This window comes from Poeciliopsis prolifica, unplaced genomic scaffold (genome assembly GCF_027474105.1).
Source record: "Poeciliopsis prolifica strain line A6 unplaced genomic scaffold, Auburn_PproV2 SCAFFOLD003, whole genome shotgun sequence".
Classification (NCBI taxonomy): domain Eukaryota; kingdom Metazoa; phylum Chordata; class Actinopteri; order Cyprinodontiformes; family Poeciliidae; genus Poeciliopsis; species Poeciliopsis prolifica.
This window is the reverse complement of record NW_026562378.1, coordinates 3,824,869-3,845,760: the sequence shown is the minus strand read 5'-3', so window position 1 is coordinate 3,845,760 and position 20,892 is coordinate 3,824,869. Positions and strand designations below refer to the sequence as shown.

Sequence of the window (20,892 nt, the reverse complement as noted above, 5' to 3'; positions counted from 1 at the left end):
AACAAGCTTGAATGAAAACACAGTGACAAGGTGGACAGAAGTACTTTTGTGTAAATATTGTTTCAGTTATCCGTTTCAAATTGAAGACACAATTCATTTAAAATGTTTATCTGTTGAGACAACATCTGAGAATCTCTTGTTTCAAAAAAAAAGAAGATTGGAGGATCGTTTTTACACCTCAACGCCACATCTTTGCCTTTCTGCCTTAACTGTATACACAACATCTACTCCTCGGGGCAATGCTTCGTCCAATCGGCTGTTTTGTAAACACAAAAGTCTATAATGAAAGGCAAGCTTCATTTATTGCTCAGTCCAGGTATAGCAAACATGGAGCGAACGAACAGCATAAGAAGAAAGACCGTAGCGAGACAACATAAGACAGAAGTCATGATTGCGGGAGAACAGCTCAGGTACGGTGGGACGATGGACAGGGGTAGGTTATGTGGGTTTAAGGCTCAGATGAAGTTCAAAACTCATCGACGACTTGAACGTGGATTTCAGGTTGAGGCTTCACGACGGAAAACTGATCAAGGATAGGCGGTACCACCTGCGGACGTATCCCAACTGCTTTGTGGCTCAGGAGCTGATTGACTGGCTGGTGAGTCACAAGGAGGCTTTGGATCGAGCGACGGCCGTTTGTCTCATGCAGCACCTCATGGACCACGACATCGTTCATCACGGTGAGAGAGGTGCAGATCCTGGACACTTTATTGGTGGCAGCCATGCCAACCATATGACCCAAATAGTGGATCAGCAAATCACATGTCAGGCACTTAAAGGGGAATTATTATGTATTTTCTGAGTCCATAGCGTCATTTTATAATGCATTCAATTGACTATGTTACCCTCAGTTGTACAAATGCTGAGTATGTGAAACATGACTGAAAAGAAATGCGACTTGAAATTAGGCCACTGTCTCTTTAAGATGCTTCTACTTTTTCCAACTTCCGACATAAAGACATCGCCACAGTCCTTCTCATTTTGAAGCGCCTTTCACTAAGAATTCATGTGATGAGCTCAGCAGACGTGCAGTTCCACCAGGTGTTTATTAATTGCTGCTGCCGCTAGTCTGGAGGATAGTGGGCCGGAAGCTTGGAAGCTGCAGCTTTGTGGAAATGGGTGGAGTTTTGTGAGAGCAAGCTGTTAGCCAAAACATATGGTTGACATGGGAGATTAAAGGACTATTAAAGAATCAAAGCAACAGTGTTGAGGGAATAACATTATACCATGATATAAAGCTAAAAATGTTCAGTTTCACACAATATCCTCCCTCCCCTTTTAATGCATTCGAGCGTCTGGATATGCTAACCTTCCAACCACGGTTGGGTGAAGAGCGGGAATTTAAGGGACTGCAAACATGAGATGGTTGTTTGGACTTTTGCAGACAGTCATCTTCTGATTTCACTGTGAATAATGTGAAAAGATTAAAACATATAAATATATAAATATCCATGTAGCAGCAGAAGTGTGGACAAAAGCACCATGTTGGTGTCAAAGGTCAGAGGAGGGTGGGAGATTCCAATCATGGATGTTGCAGCAGCAGCACCAAAATATCTGAGGATGTTTCTGACACTTTGTTGAATCTGTATCACAAAGAATCAAGGCAGTCCTGAAGTAGGAAGGGGGTTGACGACAGTAACCCCCTTCCTGTTACTGGCAATGTGCTTGTAATAAAGTCATTTTAGTAGGCTTTGTGTGTGAATACAGTGGATGTCTCTGAAGTGCTTTCTGCTCATGTTAAACTGTGTGCTGCTTTTTCTCCTCAGTCTGTGACAAGAGACCTACATTTAAGGACGCCAAACTGTTGTATCGTTTTCGCAAGGATGACGGCACGTTTCCCTTCAACACTGAGGTGAAAGTCTTCATGCGAGGACAAAGGTTGTATGAAAAGTAAGAACTCGATACAAAAAAAAAGTCTTGTCGACTGAAAATAGCCTGGTCATGTGACTGGGAGGAGAACCGAAGACAATGCAATGCTTTGAGAAAAATTTCAAAGACCCATTATCATTTCTAAATAAAAGTTCTTGAATTTGATTCACGTTGTTGTGGAAAAGTTGGCAAAAGTTTTTGCTGCTGTGTTGCATCACCTTTTTTCCAGCAATTCTCTGCAGATGTTTCTGAGGTAGAAAAAAAAGAGAAGAAGAAGAAGAAATGTTTCTGAAAGCTACATTCAGAGAACACTCTTTCCTGTTACAGTTGGCTGCTTCGTTTGCATGGCACCACAACTCTAAATACAAATCCATGTAGACTTAGCTTTAAAATTCACATTTTATCATGCTTCAGCCTTCTTCCAAATTGTATTAAATCACTAGCAGAACTCCACTGGACACTGGCAGGGAAAACTATGGTAATTGTTTTACAGACATAAACCACATAATCTGCTTGCTGCTCAATCAAATGCATCTTTTTCAGAGTTGTGGCAAAATTAAAAGGGAACAAGCAGGGGTTTTTTTTTGAAGATCTATTTAAAATCACATTTTTTACTGTAATGTGCCTTTGCCAAGGAAGACAAACTGGATGGAAACACATCTAAGGGGACAAATAACTGTGGATTATTGCACAAACCGTATTTCCGTTCTCAAATTTCCAGAATGCGTTCTGAGAGAATTTGTTTCATGATTTCAACCACTGGTTCTTTTCAGCCTCGTCGCCGACAAAAACTCCATCCTGCAGCTGAGGGAGGAGCACGGGGCTTCGTATCAGCGCTCGTTTCCGGGCTGCCAGCTGATTGACTGGCTCCTGCAGAGCGGGGAGGTGGAGAGCAGGCGTCAGGGAGTGGACTTGAGTCGGGCCCTGCAGGAGCACGGCATCATTCAACACGGTGAGCGCAGAGCTCATTTGCACTCGGGTAAAGTAGAGTGGCCACTGGGGACTTTTGGCAATCAAAAGCAAAAACACACACACACACCATTCTTTCTTGAAACACCTTCCAGTGTTATTTAACGCATGCATTCCATTTCCATCACCAGTGACAAAGAAGCATGACTTCTTCGACAGTGGGCTCCTCTATCAGTTTTGCATCAATTTCCGTCGCCGCCGGCGCCTGTCTGAGCTGTTACATGAAAGGGAGCAAGAGAATGACGGGGCTTCCATCCAAGAGGAAAACAATCTCGACAGTCCATTTTGTCGACACAAAGACCCCATCCAGGAGCTCAACAGTGCTTTTCAATCTAGTTAATATCAAATTTTCTGTTTTCTGGTTGGAAAAATCCACTTTGATTTGAATGTTGACTTCTGAATACACTTTCTGTTTTCCTTGCAGTTGGGCCGAATAAAGACATAAAGCAGATCACAGGTGGCCGGAGATCCAGCCTGACTTCCATCCAGCTTCATTCTGGCGGGTTTCAAACACTCGGTCAGCTCTCTTCAAACTCAGTCGTGAGATCCAATCCTAAATCAGGCAGGTGGAACAACTGCATTCAGAGCCCAGATAAATGAAATATGATGCTTTAGAGGTAGGAAACCCAAAAGTCTTACAAACATAGGAAGTTGAAAAACACTAAATCAGTTTCCCTAGTTATTCATAGATAGATAGATAGATAGATAGATAGATAGATAGATAGATAGATAGATAGATAGATAGATAGATAGATAGATAGATAGATAGATAGATAGATAGATATAGATAGATAGATAGATAGATAGATAGATATAGATAGATAGATAGATAGATAGATAGATTATAAGATAAAGATTATTTTTTTCCTAATTTATTTGAAGTAAAGATACATTAAATAATTTCAATTTTTATCCATTTTTGGACTTTTTAAATCTCAAAACTGTGGCACATGTGGCTTTCCGTACACACTTCTTCTTCTGTGACATGTTTACATTTAGCTGAGGCTTGCTTTTACAGTTGCACCTGTGCAGCAGTATCTTCATTTTATTTATGGCTGCTCATCTCCACCGTCCAGCCCGTTTATAGCCGATAAGGACGCGCCTGTTATTCTAATGATAATCTGGTGGAAGTCTTGAAACATCGAAGCCATTAGCATTTATCTGCCTCCACCTGTTATCTAACGGGTGTGTTGCAGTTATTACCTCCAGACATGCAACAGGTCTCTGACAGAAAGTGCAGAGTTTGCTGATACCATCAGATCAGAGGACACAGAGGAGGTGCAGGCAAGGTTTACCTGCAGAATGAAAGGTGAAAGTCATGGTGACATTTTCTTTGGACCCAGAGCGGAGGGACAGTTTAAGGCTCCATATTGTAATAGAGCAGCTTGTTGAACTCAAAGTGTCGCCCAAACCTGTGTGTATTTGGGATGAGGCCACGGGGTTATTTCCATGGTAGGACAACTTGAAGGAAAAATTATAGAAAAGGTCACTACTTTCCTCATGAATGGCCATGGAAAACTTATAAATAATGTAGTATGCCCTCTGGTACACTATAGTGTAGCTCCATATTCTTTTCAACAGGGACTGCTTATGAACCCCTATAATCATCTTTTCTGGCTGTGCAGTTTTAAAAAGACATGTTGCATGTGAGGAGCTACTGGCCCCTGGAGCGCCCTTCATCAAGAAAGTGCTTACGGTGAGTGATTGTATGTGAGAAATCATATTTAGTTCACATATCACACTCATGATTGTAATGCTTGTAACATTGTGATTTTTTTTTTTTTTTTTTTAATCAAAATGCTTCTGGTGTGTGGACCAGAATAGTGGAATAGTTTATGGTGGGGACTAATGGATATTCTTAAAGATCAGTCATTTTTATGAAAAATCTTTTGAAACTGTCACCATGTCTTGGTGACAGAAAAATGTCAGTTGTTTCCGGTTAGCACTGGAAGAAGGCAATCAGAGCCAGGAGGCGGGTCAATCACAATCTCCCTCTCTTGCTCCCTGCTAAGCTGCAGCTAGCAGAGAATGCTAAGGGTTAGTGAATGCTAAGGCCAGTCAGCATGGACACCGATAATGGTGGACAAAGGGTTTTCCTGTAGCAGGCAGTTGTTTTTCTGCCATTAGCTCATTAGGCAACATTAATTGGCAACATTAAGACCCACCCCATGGCTCTGATTGGTTGTTTTTGGTCGGGAGCGGTGCATTTCTTCAGACGGCCATAGCTCAGGGAGGAGTTGGAGGAGATTGATCCTTTCACAGATGATGTGTCTCATATAAAACTGTCGGGACATGTTGATAGTTTCAACAAATATGAAAAAAAAGAGCTGCCTACAAAAGTAGGCCTTAAATGAACTAATTACCCTCAAGTCCGTCCTTGAAAAACAACAATTACAGCTCAGTGCTAACTGCAAATTTGCATTTCCCCCAACTGTGAGATGTGTTTTAATTCACCATAACCCCAGGTGATCGGGGACGCCCTGGGCTGGGGCATTGTGGTCAGAGGCAGGGCTCCCTGCTACGTTCAAGCCGTGGATCCTGGCAGCCCTGCGGCAGCTGCTGGAGTTAAGGTGAGAGAAAGAAATTTGACAAATAAATCAAATGACACAGTGAAACGTTAAGTGTTTAGACAGACGCGACATCCATGAATGTAACCAATCTCCATAGATACGGCAGTTTGTGTGCCAGGTGAATGGCAGGTGTGTTCTTTACCTGGGCTACAAGACGGTGACCAGGCTGGTGATGACTGGGCCTCGTGTCGTTGTGCTAGAGGTCATGGAGGAACTGGAATGAAAATAACGTCTGAACAACAATAATAATAATAAATCTTGAATATGATTGTGAATAAGAAAAAAAAGAAACGGGGTTAGGAGGAGTACAAATACCTCGCTGTTCGTCTGAACAACAGACGGACTGGACTGAAGCCTTCTACCAGAACGGACTGGGCAGAATGTACTTCTTCTGTTCTTCTGACTTTGCAATAAGATGCTGAAGATCATCTATAAATCTGTTTGGGACAGTATAATATCTTCTGCCATCATCTGTTAGGATAACAAGTGACTGGAAAAAAGGCTAAAGCTGAAATAAATAAGGCTGGTTCTGTTCTGGGGACTCCTCTTGAACCTCGAGAGATAATTGTGCAAAGGTTTCTTCATAAAATAAAATACATTATGGACAACCATGAGCATCCTCTTCATGACATTGTCATACAATAAAAGTGTCTTCAGTCAGAGGACTCTTCATTTTGGTGTAACAGACTGCTACAGGATATCCTTCCTGCTCAAAGCCATCAGCATTTACAACTCTTTGAAGTAGGCTTGCCACCCGTCCTGTAAAATACAGAATCGATCCGTATTGAACCAATACGAGATGCAATTTGTTCCATATTTCTATAAATCTCTGATACGCACACCTATCACACACATATCAACAATAAATATAACAATAATGACCAAAATAAAACACAGAATATAAGGTCAGCTAAACTGTCATGGCTGGAGCGACACAGAACCCGCCAGAACGTAGCACAAACGGCGCTGGTAGCACGGTAGCAACCCATGTTTTTTTTTTTTTTTAAAACCTCCACCCGATGCGCCACCGTGTCCTTAGAAGCAAGAACTCTTGCAACATTACAGACGTTAGAGGAAAGGCACCTTCCAGGGAGACCAATGTCAGTGGGGATGAATACAGACATTGTTTTTAAAAATGTGATATTCGGTTGCGCAGTGTGCTGCTCTATGGTTTCAGACAGAATGGATCAGGGGAAGAACACTGCAGAACCACCAGAACCAGACATCAGCGTCTCATGAGGCCAACATGGTGCGGAACATTTTGCTATAATTTATGAAGTTTCTTATTGTGCTTTTAGTAGACTGCCAAGGCTTGATTATGATTCTTAAGATGTTGAGTTTGGGTGATACGTTTGTTCATATAGAATAGTATTAGCTAAAATGATATAAACGACAATTTAAAAAACAAATCACACTAGTAGATTAATAGCAAATGAATAAATATTGTGAAGAGAAATAGTTTATTTATCCTACATTAAAAATTTTGTTTGGTTTGTCTGTGTAGGAAAAATTTTGATATCTTGTGGTCAATATCATTTCACTATTATTTTATTAATGTGGGTTCCCAGTTTGTATAACCTGACTATGAAGATATGAGAAGGAAGTAAAGACTTGCTGACCAATGCATCAGGCACAGATCAGCACTGCATGTAAGTTCCTGGACAGGCACTGATTCAAGTGGCTCTTTGGTTCACTTATATATTAGTTGATGAAATATTGACCTTGATTTTTTTTTCATTCTGTTTTTAGTGCTCCACATGAAAAAAAACAAAACACCAACTACCCTGGCCCCTGGTAAATCTGGTCTAGACTCTGAACCCAACTCCATATTGTATAAATGTTTTTGGTATTGGTCTTTAAAATACCAGAACTTGCACAGAACTGACTTCTGGCTGTTTGAGATTAATTTACAAATATTAAATGACGTGGTATGATCAGTTAATCAGTACTTTATTTAATTGTTTATTTATTTTTACCAAATGCCTTTTGCACCTGTTTAATTAAAGCTTAATATACTCTGCTTAACATGTTGAAGTTGTACTCCTCTGATTGGAGTGGTATGACCTCTGTGATGATTGCACTACTGATACTTTATATTCACAGAAAGCCATAAAGTGAAGTGCACCACCAAACCGAGGTGGGCATCCATTATTTTCATTTCTGAAACGTGGAAACCCTACTTTGAAGACAATATGGGTTTATAATTGATTTGAATAATAATGTTTTTCTCAAAGTCTACAAAAACACAGTCATTGTGCACATTGGACTGACATTTAAACTGCGAAGCTGTTAATCAAAATCACTGGGGCATTTCACGCCATGAATAAAACCACATCAAACAGCCTCTTCTCAACGCTGAAATGCCACTTCCGTCTTTTCCTGGTCGCCATTTTGGATTTTATGTAAAGGACTTGAAATACAGAACGTTGCTAACAGGCTAGCTTCGGGACTGAGACGAGCTAAAAAGATAGAAAAGGGGAATTTTGGGCCTCGGGTACGTGCGTAATGTGCTGTACTATTAAAAGGATCACTGTCATATTTAGCGCGTTGTCTAAGCCGCTTGTTGCTGCAGATGCGGCAGCTAACTAGATAGCTAGCGTTTAGCCAGTTAACAGGGACGGAGCTAACGGCGTTAGCATTTTGGCGTCAGAACAGAGTCAGAACATCACCAGTCCCGATTCACGGAGTTTGCTTCTTTGTTACCAATTTATGTCAGCGAGGCGAACTGTACAGCCCGGAGACACGTTGTGAGGTAAGTCACCCTCCCTTTTCATATGACCACAATATTATAAAAAAGTCTGGTTAAATGACCCCAGTTTTTAGCTGTGGACCATGCTGCAAGAAGCAACCAGCAGCGCTAACGGAGCAAAGCTAACGCCATTTAGCGGGTTTCAGAGTAAAAAGCATCATTGGGCCCATCTGATGAGGTGATCTCTCATGCATGTGGTCAGTCAGTTTGTAGCATATTCACAGCAACAAATGCAGCATTGAGAAGCCATCGCCTGAAATGAGTTAAGGGGCGCATGTCAAATTTGTCCGGTTTAGTCGTTGCAGTGATTGTTAATACGCGTTTAAAAGTTTTTGCAATTCAAAGTGTCTGTTGTGAGCTGTCTGAAATCAAAGGCTGCATCAGGGATTTATGTTTTCTTCAAAAGTGCAACACTGCTGTATTATCCTGCAGGGTAGCACTAGCCAAGGAGAATCCCTGCAGACGCACTTTAACCAGCTTCAAGGACTCTTAATATTCCTCTTTTCTCCCAGGAGCCATGTACCAGCTCCCTGTGAATAATCTGACGAGAATCCGGAAAGCTAGAAAACAAGTGAAGAAAAACCTAGAAGACATAGGACTAGAGCTCTGCAAGGAGGTCGCAGAGGTGAGTGGGGGTTTTTAGTTGTTGTTGCATGGTATATGTCTACGTTTTTTTTATACCACTTTAATAAATGGTATGAGAATGTCGACTGGAGTTCAGCTCGGCTGTCTGTCATAATTAGAGTACACACAACGAGAACAGAATTGCAGCATATTATGAAAAACAATAATGGCTGGCAGTCCAGCGTGCTTCTGCAACACAGGACGGTCGGTGGGTTTGAAAGTTAGCTTTTTATTTTTTTACCTCTGAATGGCCCCAAACAGCATATCTTGACAAGCGCTGTCTTCTTCAGGTCCATGTCAACAGATTCAAATATTATCAAAGTTTATGTTTTTTAAAAACTAAGACTTGCATTTTGTCAGAATTACAAACTGACCGCTTTGTTTCCAGCGCATATTTTTGGTAACGTTCTTAAGAACAGCTTAGCACTTAACACAGACTAGCTTTCTGCATTGAAATATTATTTAACAGTGAGACAGATTTTTTCATACATAAAGATTATGCTATGTTAAGGCCAATATTATGTTCTGTTAATAATTTGTAGACAGTCATTTAAACCTTCTACATGAGGGTGAGGCGCAAATAAATATCGCTAAAGAAGCTGTATCCTAATTATATTAATAGAAAGTTGAGTGGAAGAAAAAACTCCGGTAGGAAAGAAGTGCACAAAGATAGGGATGACTGCAGCCCTGCAGATTGTGAAGAAAACAACACTCAAATGTTTAAGGGAACTGTGTGAACCAGGAGTCCCAACACAGATTTATTCTGGACATGGACTCCAATTTTCTAATGTCTTGTGGCAAACAACCTCTGGGACAGAGACGAAGTTAGGAATATTTTGCCTCAACTCAGGAGAAAGAGGTCTGCACTGCTGCTCAGAGATGGAAAGTAATGTTTTTTTGCTTTAAAGTAAATTTTATATGAAATTTCCACATTAAGGTCCACTCTGATTGGAGTGGTATAACCTCTGTAATGATTGCACTATTGGTCATTACAGATTTTAATTTCCGTAATGTGGAAATTAAAGTCTATGGGGAGAGTGGGGAGGCATGTAGCGGAAGATTTCATGAACATTGTGTCACTGTGCCTGATTGGTTAGCAAGCTGACCTATTTTAGAGCATCATTGAGGCTGTGAAGTAGATTTTTCTTCAAAGAGAAAATCTTTTATTTGCATCATACAGTAACATAGTCAAGATGTTTTTTCGTGCAGCTGCAGAGGGTGTACAAACTAATTGAACAAGATTTGTCTGTTGAAGTTTCCCAGACGGGTTATTTGGGAACTTGCTGTTTTTCCCATGGCCTTCCCTGCATGGAGATAGAGTGTTGAGTTTTCACATCCCGTAGACATGATAGTGAATGAGTGTATAAGGTTCAACTGTTCTGTCTGTTTTCCTTTGTTTCTTTTGTTTGGTCTAAGAAGATTGAGTCTCCACCTCTGTTAGCAGAGAGAGGTGAATAAAGCAACTGTGCAACTCTGAGTTCGTCAGAGCAGAATGATTTTCGCCTAATGTGTGTATTTTTGCTCTGCAGATGTATTAAAAATTGTTTTTGCTCCCTGACTTTTGTCTGGACCTCAGTCTCTGAATTATGTACTTCACAAGGCACAGATGAGCAATGTAGATCATAGTCATTTAAATTGACAGAACTAAAACCTTGAAATGAAACACTTTTTGTGTAATACATTTTTGTAAATCATTTTTGTATTTAATTACTGAAACATTTTTGGATTTTTAAATTTCATTTAGCAACCTTCTGAATCTTATTTTCCTATTTTCACATACTTTTGAGCATAATCGGTCTTGTAACAAAAGCTTTTTGGAGCTAAGTTAGACTCTTCAGAGAAATCGAGGCCTTCGATAATGCATAATTAATTTGGTATCAACACTGCCGATCAAAACTGGGACCCGAGTAAAGAATATAAAACTCTCACCAGGGTCCAATCTGTCTTTTATATTTTAAGAATGTATAAATTTGACTTTATGTTTACTTAATTATGCTTAGTTGTCTTCTTAATTGTCTCGTTAACTCTACAGGAGTTTAAGGAGTTTTGCCCAGATGAGCAAACTGTAAAGGAGACTGCAGGCTATGACATCTGCACGTGGGATCCGTCTCACTCTAAAACGCAGGTAAATTCTCTTCCGGCTCGAACTTTTATGAATAAATTACCTCATTTTCTAAGACCACTGTTTCTTTCCTGGGTGTTTTTATTTTAATATTTTCTTAGGCGTACCGATCGAAGCAGTTTTGCTGTACAGAGTGCCGATTTTCTTCCAAATACTACTCTGGCTACAAAAATCACTTCCGCAATGTGCACCGGAAAACATTGGAGAGTCAACTTCTGCTCAACTGTCCCTACTGTGCTTTCAGTGCAAACAGGAGGACCCTGGAAACGCATGTCAAAATATTCCACATAACCAACTCATTCCAGCTGAACTATGGCAACCCACGTGCTTCCGTTTTGGGAAACAGCGCCGTGCAGGGAAACAGACTGGAGAAACCAATGTACTTCTGCAAGAAGTGCAAATTCCGAGACGCACTCTACAATGTTGTCAGGAGGCATATTTATAGAGAACATTTCCAGCATATTGTTTCACCGTATTATGGCCGGGTCACTGCGTCTGTTAAAAACGGTGCTTCTTCCCTCAACGGCAACAATATTTTCTGCAAACAGTGTCAGTTTTCCACACGGAGCTACGAGGCTTTGGTGCAGCATGTTGTTGAATACCACGAACGCATCGGTTCGCAAGTCACAACCATGATTGGACATGCTAATGTCATGATGTCAAAGCCCCAACCAACCATGAACGAGAAAGCTGCTCTGATTATTAACAGGGGTAAAGCTCCCAGACCTGAGCCAACAACACAACCGGTAATTGGCTACCTGAAGCCCACTGTTAAGAGTCCGCTTAGTGTCCCAGTCATTCCAAAGCAGGTCAAGGTTAATGCCAATGGTGCTGTCGCTGAAAATAATCAAACTGGCGTAAACACGGCCCAAACACAGAAGTGGAAGATATGCACCGTTTGCAATGAGCTCTTTCCTGAAAACCTGTACAGTGCTCATTTCGAGTGTGCTCACAAGGCTAAAAAGGTCTGGGCACTGGCCAAGTACATTATGAAAATCCACAACTTCACCAGCAAGTGTTTGCTTTGCAACCGCTACCTTCCCAGCAGCACATTATTGAACCACATGCTGATTCATGGCTTAACCTGTCCACAGTGCCACTCTGCTTTCCACAGTATTGAGAAAATCATGGAGCACACAGCCAAAACCCACCCAGATGAGTTTGTTGGGCCCTCTGGTGCATCCCCTCTAACCTTTGATCTCACTATTAAACAAACCAAACCCACTAACATTCAGCTCGCTGTCCTCACTTTCAACATGAAGGAGTCGCCCAATGGTCAAGATCCATCTCCACCGCCGCTGCAGTACGTTCATCTGCCTGGAAAATTACAGCCGGTTAGACTTGTGGAGAAGCAGAACGAACCAAGAAATGTAGCTTCGCTAATCCAGAACAGTGATGTTGGAAAGACTGTTTGTCCACTGTGCTTCTCCATCCTCAAAGGCCCCATCTCCGACGCCTTGTCCATGCACCTGAGACAACGACATCAGGTGATCCAAACCTTGCATCCTGTCGAAAATAAGATGACATACAAGTGCATTCATTGTTTAGGGGTGTACACTAGTAACATGGTTGCTTCCACAATCACGCTGCACCTTGTGCAATGCAGAGCAGTTGGGAGGAGTCAGTCAAGTCAGGGCTTCAAATCCGCCTTGACTCTCAACTCGGCAGGTGCTGGTATCCTCAAGAGACAGTTGCCAACACAATCTCCTTCAAGTCCCAAGAAAATCAAAATGAGCAAAAGAACAGATCCCTTCCACGGAAGCACCGCTCCATTCGACGGCCTGGTTCTGGATCCGTCGGGTTGCGAGCACAAGACACACGAGGCCAGGAAAGAGTTCCTGACGGCATACTTCAATCGAAGGCCATACCCAACTTCTCAAGAAGTGGAGAAGCTGGCCGCGAGTCTGTGGCTGTGGAAATCTGAAGTTGCTAGTCACTTTGCATTGAAGCGAAAGCTGTGTTTAAAGGGTTGTGAAACCAAGAGGGTTTTGGTCCAAGTTGGCCTTGACATGAACGCTGTGCGCAAGCTGAAACATTACCTGATCTTTGACAAGGGGAGATTGGTTGGCACCACCTCTGCTAGGTCTACAGGCTTAAAGTCACATGTGCCACACTCAAAGCCAAAACGACGTCCTCACACACCCAACCGCACAGTGGAACAGAGTGGTTTACACATAGAAATCATTTCACTAGACTCAGACAATGAAGAAGAAACAGAGGATCCTGTTCAGATTGAAGCTGTTGACACAAACCAAGACAAGACAAACCAAGACAAAAAGGTTGACACAAACCCCAGAGACGATGCTGATTACAAGTGCCTGGAGAACCTGACAAAAGAGAGAGAACATGTGGAAGGGACTGATCGTTCAGAAGAAAAAAGCAATAGTCCAGATGGCAAAGAAGATGACCTGATCCAAGATGTGTCTGTCTTACCAGAAAATGAAAAAGTTGAGCCAAACCAAAACGAGGAAGTCTTGTCAGAAAATGAAAAAGTTGGTATAGAAGAAAAGGTATTGCCAGAGAACGACATGCCTGATGTACAACAAGAAGGGGAGATCTTGGAGAATGAAAAAGCTGACCCCAACCAAGAAGAAGAGATCTTTACAGAGAATGAAGAAGTTGAGCAAAACCAAGAAGAGGTCTTGGAGAGTGAAAACGAAAAGATGGAGTCCAAGTCCCCACAGAACCTAACAAAAGAGGAAGACCATGAGGGCATGGATGATCCTTGCATGGAAACCAGCTCTATTGACGATGGGAAAGAAAATACTGACATGCCCTCATGTTAGTGTTCTTTTGTTCTGGTTGAGAATTAGCTGAGTTTTACAAGTGAATGAGTTGTACTGCTCCAAAAGTGGTTACATCTCGAAGGGCTGTTTTTATTAACTTGGCATGGGGCACATAAATTCATCCATTTTTAATGTGTTATTCTTAACCAGACCGGAACAAAGGAAAAACTGTTACCTTAACCTACATTGTATAATTATCGATGCAGGTTAATATAGATGCATATATATAGAGACGGTTCTTCTTTGCCTACATTGTGGTTCTGTTTCAAACTGTATTACTTTTCCTAGCTGCCATGACACATAATGTTTTCTTTCCCCAAGTTTCCCTTCTTTTTGTTTACTTCTGTCTTAGTTGTTTCTGTGTACCCTCGTCATCTTATCCCAGACTTAGACAATTTAAAATGCATTTAAAGTTTATGTACCTGTTTCAATAAAAATATTAATGAAAAGGTTTGTTGGGATTCAGTCTACCTGTTCACAAAGAACTTTCAAATACATCCAACAATCAAAGCAGGTTAAAGATAAAATATTAAGTAAAAATACACACATGCAGCATTTTCATAATGTTAATTATTGTGAATTATATAGATAAAAGTTTCAGCTATAAAGGTATTTTACAAGGAAGAGGGTTTCATTCAAATATCATCATATAAATATGCATTTATAGAGTGTTGGAGTAATAGAATAGACTAGAATAATATTTATTGATCCCAAGGGGAAATTGCTTATTCTCTAGCAATCTACTCCAAGGTGTAAATTCTAGTAAGTGCAAATATAAACAATACACAATTTATCAAATGTAATAAATATAAAATTCAAATAAGAATGCGCGTTGAAAATAGATGAATCTATTCTAAACTTGTGTTAATACTAAACGTTACGGATCAGATCTCTGAATTTCCGGGGTGTCTCGATTGGCGCAGGAGCAGGAAGAGGCGGGACCTTTCACGGGATCAGCGACGCAATTGGCCAACTGCCTGAGTACGTCACTGAACGGGCCCCTGTCAGTTGCAAAAATGTTGTGTTTGCAATTCCATCCACTTTTACCTTCAAACCCGCTTTCTTAACGGAACAAATAGACTTCTGGAAGCTGTAAGTATAACCGCCAGACACAACTGACTACTAAAACCACGTCGTGTGCACTTTTTTGCTCTTCCTTCCCCGCCCTTCTGTTCTGGAGCGTATCTTGTAGGCAGTTTAGCAGCTAGTTAGCACGCGAGGCTAACCCAGTTATTTCCAAACTACGTTGACTTGCTGGAGCTGTCAGAGATGGCTCGTTTTCTCTGAGAGAGACTCGTAGGTATGTCAACAATTCGCGACGAAGTGGTTCCGCGAACGGCGATCACGACGACTTGTGCTGTATTCCGGCTAAATCTAGATTCCGTTATTCGTATTTCTAGTGATGATCTGTGCTGCTGCAGTGTGCGCCCCCAATAAACACAGTTGGAACATTTCAAATCACCCGTCTAAAAAACAAAACAAAACTCAGACTGCAAGAATTGCACCAGCTGTTTAATTGGGATTTTTATGTGACAAAAAGTAGTGCTTAATTGTGAGATGGAGGAAAACTGATACACGATTTTCATTTTTGCTTCTGGCAAAACAAAAATGTATCTAAGCAATGCAGCTTTGATGTGTATCCAGCAGCACGAAATGATACAATGTAACCGATTTTCAAAAAACGTGACAGCTGTATATTATTTTTGAGATATGTCTGTACCTGCGTTACCTGTCTGGGCACTGATTTTTATTTGTATTTTTAGGTTTGGATGTGCAGCATTAGTTTTGTGCTGCACACAGAGTTGCATATGTAGTTCAGTTTCAGTCTTAACCTCTTTCAGTCTCCACAAAAGGGACTTTCTTGCAAACCACAAACAGGATTTCTCATGGTTTTCCTCCAAGATTTGCTTATTTCTGAAGGCATGTTTGGACAGTCGTAGGTGTAGCTGGAAGTATTTATTTATTTATGTTTTTGCTCTGTTTTATGTGATTCTCTTACTTTTGCACAGTTACTATTACATGTTTACAACTGGGAGCAGCCGATTAAAATCTCAAAAGCTCAAAATAATTACCAGAACTAAAACCCCGAATCCCAGAGGAGTGGAAGAGGGAGCTTCCATGGATGCAGGAGGAAGTTCAAACCGTGTCTTCCATCGATTGTGAGGCCCGCAGCCAGACAGAAATTTAAAAATGAGCAGTAAAAGCAGTTGAGGTTGATTAGCAGAGCTTCCCAAATACAGATGGCGTCATGTAGGACAATGCTACTGTGAAATATCGTCTTTGCTGCCCCGATTATTGAGTTATTTTTGTTTTTTTGTTGTTTTTAATTCCCCAATTAGTGCATACAAAAATAACACAAACTAAGAAACAGAGGCATTGATCTGTAAAGTAACAACCAATTAGATAAGAGAACAAACAACAACAAAACATTAAAATAACCAAGCAAACAAAGAAAAAAAGAGGAGGCATTTAGGACAAAGGGAAAGCACTGAACATAGCCAAGTGATGTCACACATTTTTAAAAATTCAAAAATACTTTTATTGACCCCAAAGGGGAGGTTGGTTGTTTTTTGTTGTTGTTTTTTTTTTTTTTTTTTTGTCAGTTTTGTAGCTGTTGGCAAGTCATGAGAAACTCATAAAGCAACTTTCTTTTGTCAAACCAACATGTATCACAAAAAAAGTCATTACTTTGTATTCATCTATCACATGAAAGAAAGCTCATTAAATACATTTCCGTTTGTGTGTCACATGACAAAATGTGTGCGAGGTAAAGTGATGTGCATGTTTTACCGTTTTCCTAAAAAAGGCACAGCGCCGCATCGTGATTGTCCTCTGTGCTTTCAGGTTGCTGTTGCCGGCTGCAGCGTTGGCTGCAGAAGCTCCAATGTGACATCTGGCGGCCTGGGAGAAATGAAAGCGTCATGGCGTCTTGCTAGGTCAACTGCGTTGTTGTGAATAATGTCCTACAGCAACAGAGAACTGGTCGAGTTCTACATAAGCTACAAATTGTCTCAGAGAAACTATTCAAGCTCTCTGCTGAGGTCCGAGGTTGCCGGGCGCAGGACCAATTGGGACGGGGACAGCCGGGTCCCCAGCAATGGCCCGCGGGTCAACAGCCGGGCTGGCTCCCCGGGGAAGCCCCGGGGCCCTCCCGCCGGCGTCGAGGTCGTCAAATCGGTTCTGAAGGACGCGGCAGAGGAGTTTGAACGCCTCTACACCCAGAGCTTTAAACACCTTTCCTTGCAGCTGGACATCACCCCCTACATGGCCTACCACAGCTTCAAGACCGTGCTGGACGAGTTGTTCAAGGGCGGGGTCAACTGGGGGCGGGTGGTGGCCATGTTTACCTTCGGGGGGATTCTGTGTGTGGACTGCGTCCAGAAGAATATGAGTGAGCTGGTCTTCCGCATTGCCGAATGGATGACCACTTACCTGGACGAGCAGCTCAATACCTGGATCCAGAGCCAGGGAGGATGGGTACGTCTCCACATCGACACGCCTCATCAATGACTTTAGAATATTATTTAAAGATCTTATCTAGTTCAGGAACTACATCACTGAGTGAAACACATTATCTAGATTACCGAGACAAAGGTTGATGTTTTAGCTTTTAAAATTAGGATATTTCATCAGACCAATAAAAAAAAATCGTAGTTTTAAAACAGAAATATGAGCTTAATGGACGAACTACATTTAATAGCTGCTTAAAGGTTGTTTTTGACAGATAGTTTCAAAGGGGCAGTTTTATGTGAAATTGACTTTTTAGTTTTACATCATGTTTTAATGTTGTAAAACATCAAAAAAAAAAAACCTGGAGTGTTTCTTTTATTCTTTCATGTATGTTTAAGAAATTTTTTAATCTCCCAACTATTCAGCCGTGCATAGAGGCTGCTTGTATCGAGCGCTGCCTTCGAGATGCAGTTCGTCTTCGGAGCTTCAGTTTCTAAGCTTCCTCATTACAGACCCTCCTCCACCTGCAGCTCCCCCACTTGGCTCCCTCAGACTAGCCAGCAGCAATTAGCAAACACCTGCTGAGGTCATTATAAGAGCTGCTTCTCAGTGAAACACTGGTAAAATTGTTGTGAAAGGGTTTATAGAGCAGCAGTGTTTTTGATGACTTCCAGGAGGCAGTTTCAGAAAGAGCAGGAGTTTTTAAGTAGAGAGAGTCCCAACATAGTTACTTGATTATGCTATAAAATGGCACTATTTGCCTAGAAAACAAGATACTGCCCCCTTAATGTGACAAATGAGGATGTTATATTTTAATTTATTGAACGATGAATCTGTAAACAGAAAATATTGTATTTGCTCCCCTTTAGATTCAAGGTTTTTTTTCCCTTCATTTTTGTCTCACTTGAACATTTCAAATCATAAAGAAATGAACTATATCAAATATATCCTGAGTTAATGCAAAAAAAGTCAGTTCTGTTTTAGCTAACCCATCCAAACCAACCTGGCATTTAGAAAAATAAAAGTCAAATTTTGTTGATCACGATTGATATTTTTTTTAAAGCAATAAAAGAGCAAATTAAGAAAATGATTAGCAGCATCCTCTTTTAGTGTCTTCAGTCAGAAGCTTTGTCAGGACAGCAGCAATACAGACTGCTTCAGAAAATCATCCAGCCCACAGGAATTGGACTGTGCAACAATTTACAAAAGCCTTTAACTTCCCTTTGGGATTTTAAAATATAATTTAATGTAACTGAACTTAAAAAACATCATAGGTACTTTCAATAGGTTGAGGAAACTCTTTTTCTCAGCGCTGTATTTTCTACTAAAGTAAAAACCAACACGTTCTCACTCTCTGTCTGCTGTGTGTGTGTGTGTTTCGTAGGACCGCTTTGCTAACCTGTACGGCCAGGACGCCGCTGCAGAGGGCCGGAGGTTTCGGGAGACCTTGAACAAATGGCTGCTAGTTGGTGTGGCTCTGCTGACCGGAGCTCTGCTCGTCGTGTTCGTCGCTAAGAAACGATGAGCGCCCTTGCATGTCCGTCATCATGGCACACCGTGTGTAATGCTATGCCAACGCAAGTTAAAACAAAGTAGTTATTGTTTACATTAAAGAAAAAAAAACATAAAGCCCGATCTGCTTGTGCACTGAATGTTAGGCTGCAGTCAAGCAAATGGTAGAAGTATCTACGACTAATGTAGCTTCAGTGAGCTGTCATACTTCTCACTCTGCTTTTCTGGTTTCTTTTAACATGCAGCAGTGCATTTTTAGTTGTTTAAGGGTCTTAATGTTCAGACTTGAAGTGCTTTAAATGAACATAAGCTATAAAAAAGACTGAGAAACATGCAGCTGGTTTGGTGAATTTGCTTTTTTTTTTTTTTCTTTCATATTGCCTTCTGTGCGTTATCCAAGGACCAACTCTCATGTCTCTGAAACTGACAGCTGACAGTTTATATTCCCTCCACCCCACTGTGTAACATTGGAGTCTGTTTGTTGCCTGTACTGGAGTTTTAGGCATGCTTCAAAAATAAATATATTTATGTTTTTCTTGTGGTGTTGTTCTTGTGCGTGTGTGCTGCTTGTTGGCGAGGTTTCCTGAAACACAATATGTTAAACACTCAATCAAAAATGGCTTATTCTACAGAATTTTCAGATAAGCGCATGACGATTTTGTACAAAAACAGAAATACTGCAAAAAATAGAAAATAAACATTTCATTGCCTTAGATGCAATTACATAACAATCAGAACCAGCTGAAGCTAAAACTATAAAACTTGAGTTTTGTCAAAAAAAATTTTTATATGAAACGCAAAATGTGTATATGTTGGGTATAATCACTGCTCTGAGTTTTTTCAGCAAGCACCCTGATTTTGAGTGCATGCTGCAGCTAATGATTAATTGATGACTGAATTAGTTGATTATTTTATTGATCTATTAATCTGATTTATCACTTTATATCTGGAAAGTGTTTTAGCAACATTTTGCATGCTTTAAATCTGTCTATATATCAACTTTCTGTTAATTTGACAAAAACACACAACAAATATAAATTAAGAGTGACTATTTGATCTACGGTTGAGGTGTTTTTAGCTTTCCAGTTGCAGCAGAGGGAATGCAGATTTTTATATGTACATTTTGAAAAATGAAGATTATTGTTTTTTCTTCCATTTTCTTTTCATATGCTTGTTTGTGTTGGATAAACACCAAATAAGATACTCTGAATACAAGTGTCAAAAATTAGTGGTTTGAATACTTTAGTAAGTCGTCTGCTTAGTTTCGGTTGTCAGGAGTAGTGCTGCCTCTGAGCCGCCAGAGGGCGCCAGCGCACCACGCGGTCTGAGCGCGACATTCTTCACCCGCTGTGCTGTTTATCGACATGCACTTTAAAAAGCCAACTTAAGAGTCATTGACAGCATATGTGGCCGTCGTGAAGTTTTATAGGAAACGCAACTTTTAACCGAATAGTCACAGTCAGAATAAAGAGATCTCTGCAGGTCCTCCCAGTCTCTGCAGGTCCTCCCAGTCTGCTCGTGTGCAGCAGCAGCAGCAGGAGAGAGAAGCTTTTCGCCACTAACGGATGGTTCTGTGAGTGAACTGGAGCGGGCCTGTGGTTGCTAATCTATCCCTGTCATTTGCTGCCATTTCCCCAGAGCAGGGCCGACAGCTGCTGCAGATAAACAGCAGATAGAGACAGTTGAGGAAAGGATATAAATTATGGATGTGACTTTTTCTTCACATCTAGTGCCTCCTCCTCCTCCTCCTCCCCCTTCCCTTTCAGTCATTTCCTTGTGTTTTTCATTAGTATTTTTTTTCTAGCATTATTATTATTATTAACTTTTTAGGATATTTCCAGGTAAGATAATCCTTGCAGGTGTCTATGCCTCAGGGTTGTTTTTGAGGAAACAGTAAAGTAAAAATAATCACGAGACTGAGAAGGTCATCTAACTTTATGCAACATGATTCCTGTCTCGACGGAGAGTGAAACGGTTTGTTTGTAACGGTTGACAGACATTTGCCAGCTCTGAATCAACAAAAAAAAAAAAAGTCTATTACTTTCTTGGCGAAGAGCATGGTCTCTCTCTGTGTGTGTGTGTGTGTGTGTGTGTGTGTGTGTGTTTGTAAAACCTTGTGAGGACCATTTTCCTGACACATCCTACGTTGTGGGGACCCACTGCTCCTTGTGGGGACCGAAGCCTGGTCCCACGAGGGGAAATGCTGTTTTTGGGTCAGGGGTCAGATTTAGGAATAAGGTG

At 41.0% G+C, this 20,892-nt stretch overlaps 3 protein-coding genes across 4 annotated transcripts; all 3 read left to right on the top strand.

The window, feature by feature from the left end:
* Positions 1–318: 318 nt before the first annotated feature.
* On the top strand, positions 319–5,961 carry si:dkeyp-97e7.9 (DEP domain-containing mTOR-interacting protein). Its single transcript, XM_055027107.1, has 9 exons — positions 319–410; positions 502–680; positions 1,767–1,890; positions 2,643–2,821; positions 2,970–3,173; positions 3,263–3,400; positions 4,464–4,534; positions 5,304–5,408; positions 5,506–5,961. The coding sequence occupies exons 1-9, from the start codon at positions 328–330 to the stop codon at positions 5,629–5,631; spliced, it is 1,209 nt and encodes a 402-aa protein (XP_054883082.1). The 5' UTR covers positions 319–327; the 3' UTR covers positions 5,632–5,961.
* A 1,832-nt stretch (positions 5,962–7,793) lies between these two features.
* On the top strand, positions 7,794–14,142 carry adnpa (activity-dependent neuroprotector homeobox a). Its single transcript, XM_055027106.1, has 4 exons — positions 7,794–8,160; positions 8,670–8,782; positions 10,814–10,906; positions 11,005–14,142. The coding sequence occupies exons 2-4, from the start codon at positions 8,675–8,677 to the stop codon at positions 13,687–13,689; spliced, it is 2,886 nt and encodes a 961-aa protein (XP_054883081.1). The 5' UTR covers positions 7,794–8,160; positions 8,670–8,674; the 3' UTR covers positions 13,690–14,142.
* A 540-nt stretch (positions 14,143–14,682) lies between these two features.
* On the top strand, positions 14,683–19,186 carry LOC129358214 (bcl-2-like protein 1). Of its 2 annotated transcripts, none has more exons than XM_055027104.1 (3): positions 14,683–14,781; positions 16,534–17,166; positions 18,524–19,186. In XM_055027104.1, exons 2-3 carry the CDS (start codon positions 16,648–16,650, stop codon positions 18,662–18,664), a joined length of 660 nt encoding a protein of 219 aa, XP_054883079.1. In that variant the 5' UTR covers positions 14,683–14,781; positions 16,534–16,647; the 3' UTR covers positions 18,665–19,186. The 2 variants fall into 2 exon arrangements, with proteins under 2 accessions (XP_054883079.1, XP_054883080.1); XM_055027105.1 differs by lacking the exon at positions 14,683–14,781 and adding an exon at positions 14,795–14,989.
* The last annotated feature ends 1,706 nt before the right edge of the window (positions 19,187–20,892 follow it).

What these genes read in the sequence shown, in the direction of transcription:
- si:dkeyp-97e7.9 (XM_055027107.1), top strand. Translation starts at nt 328, where the DNA reads ATGGAGCGAACGAACAGCATAAGAAGAAAGACCGTAGCGAGACAACAT. An exon ending in ATTGCGGGAGAACAGCTCAG is followed by an intron (nt 411 to 501) that starts GTACGGTGGGAC and finishes CGTGGATTTCAG; the next exon opens with GTTGAGGCTTCACGACGGAA. An exon ending in CCACGACATCGTTCATCACG is followed by an intron (nt 681 to 1,766) that starts GTGAGAGAGGTG and finishes TTTTCTCCTCAG; the next exon opens with TCTGTGACAAGAGACCTACA.
- adnpa (XM_055027106.1), top strand. Translation starts at nt 8,675, where the DNA reads ATGTACCAGCTCCCTGTGAATAATCTGACGAGAATCCGGAAAGCTAGA. An exon ending in TCTGCAAGGAGGTCGCAGAG is followed by an intron (nt 8,783 to 10,813) that starts GTGAGTGGGGGT and finishes TTAACTCTACAG; the next exon opens with GAGTTTAAGGAGTTTTGCCC. An exon ending in CGTCTCACTCTAAAACGCAG is followed by an intron (nt 10,907 to 11,004) that starts GTAAATTCTCTT and finishes ATATTTTCTTAG; the next exon opens with GCGTACCGATCGAAGCAGTT.
- LOC129358214 (XM_055027104.1), top strand. Translation starts at nt 16,648, where the DNA reads ATGTCCTACAGCAACAGAGAACTGGTCGAGTTCTACATAAGCTACAAA. An exon ending in TCCAGAGCCAGGGAGGATGG is followed by an intron (nt 17,167 to 18,523) that starts GTACGTCTCCAC and finishes TGTGTTTCGTAG; the next exon opens with GACCGCTTTGCTAACCTGTA.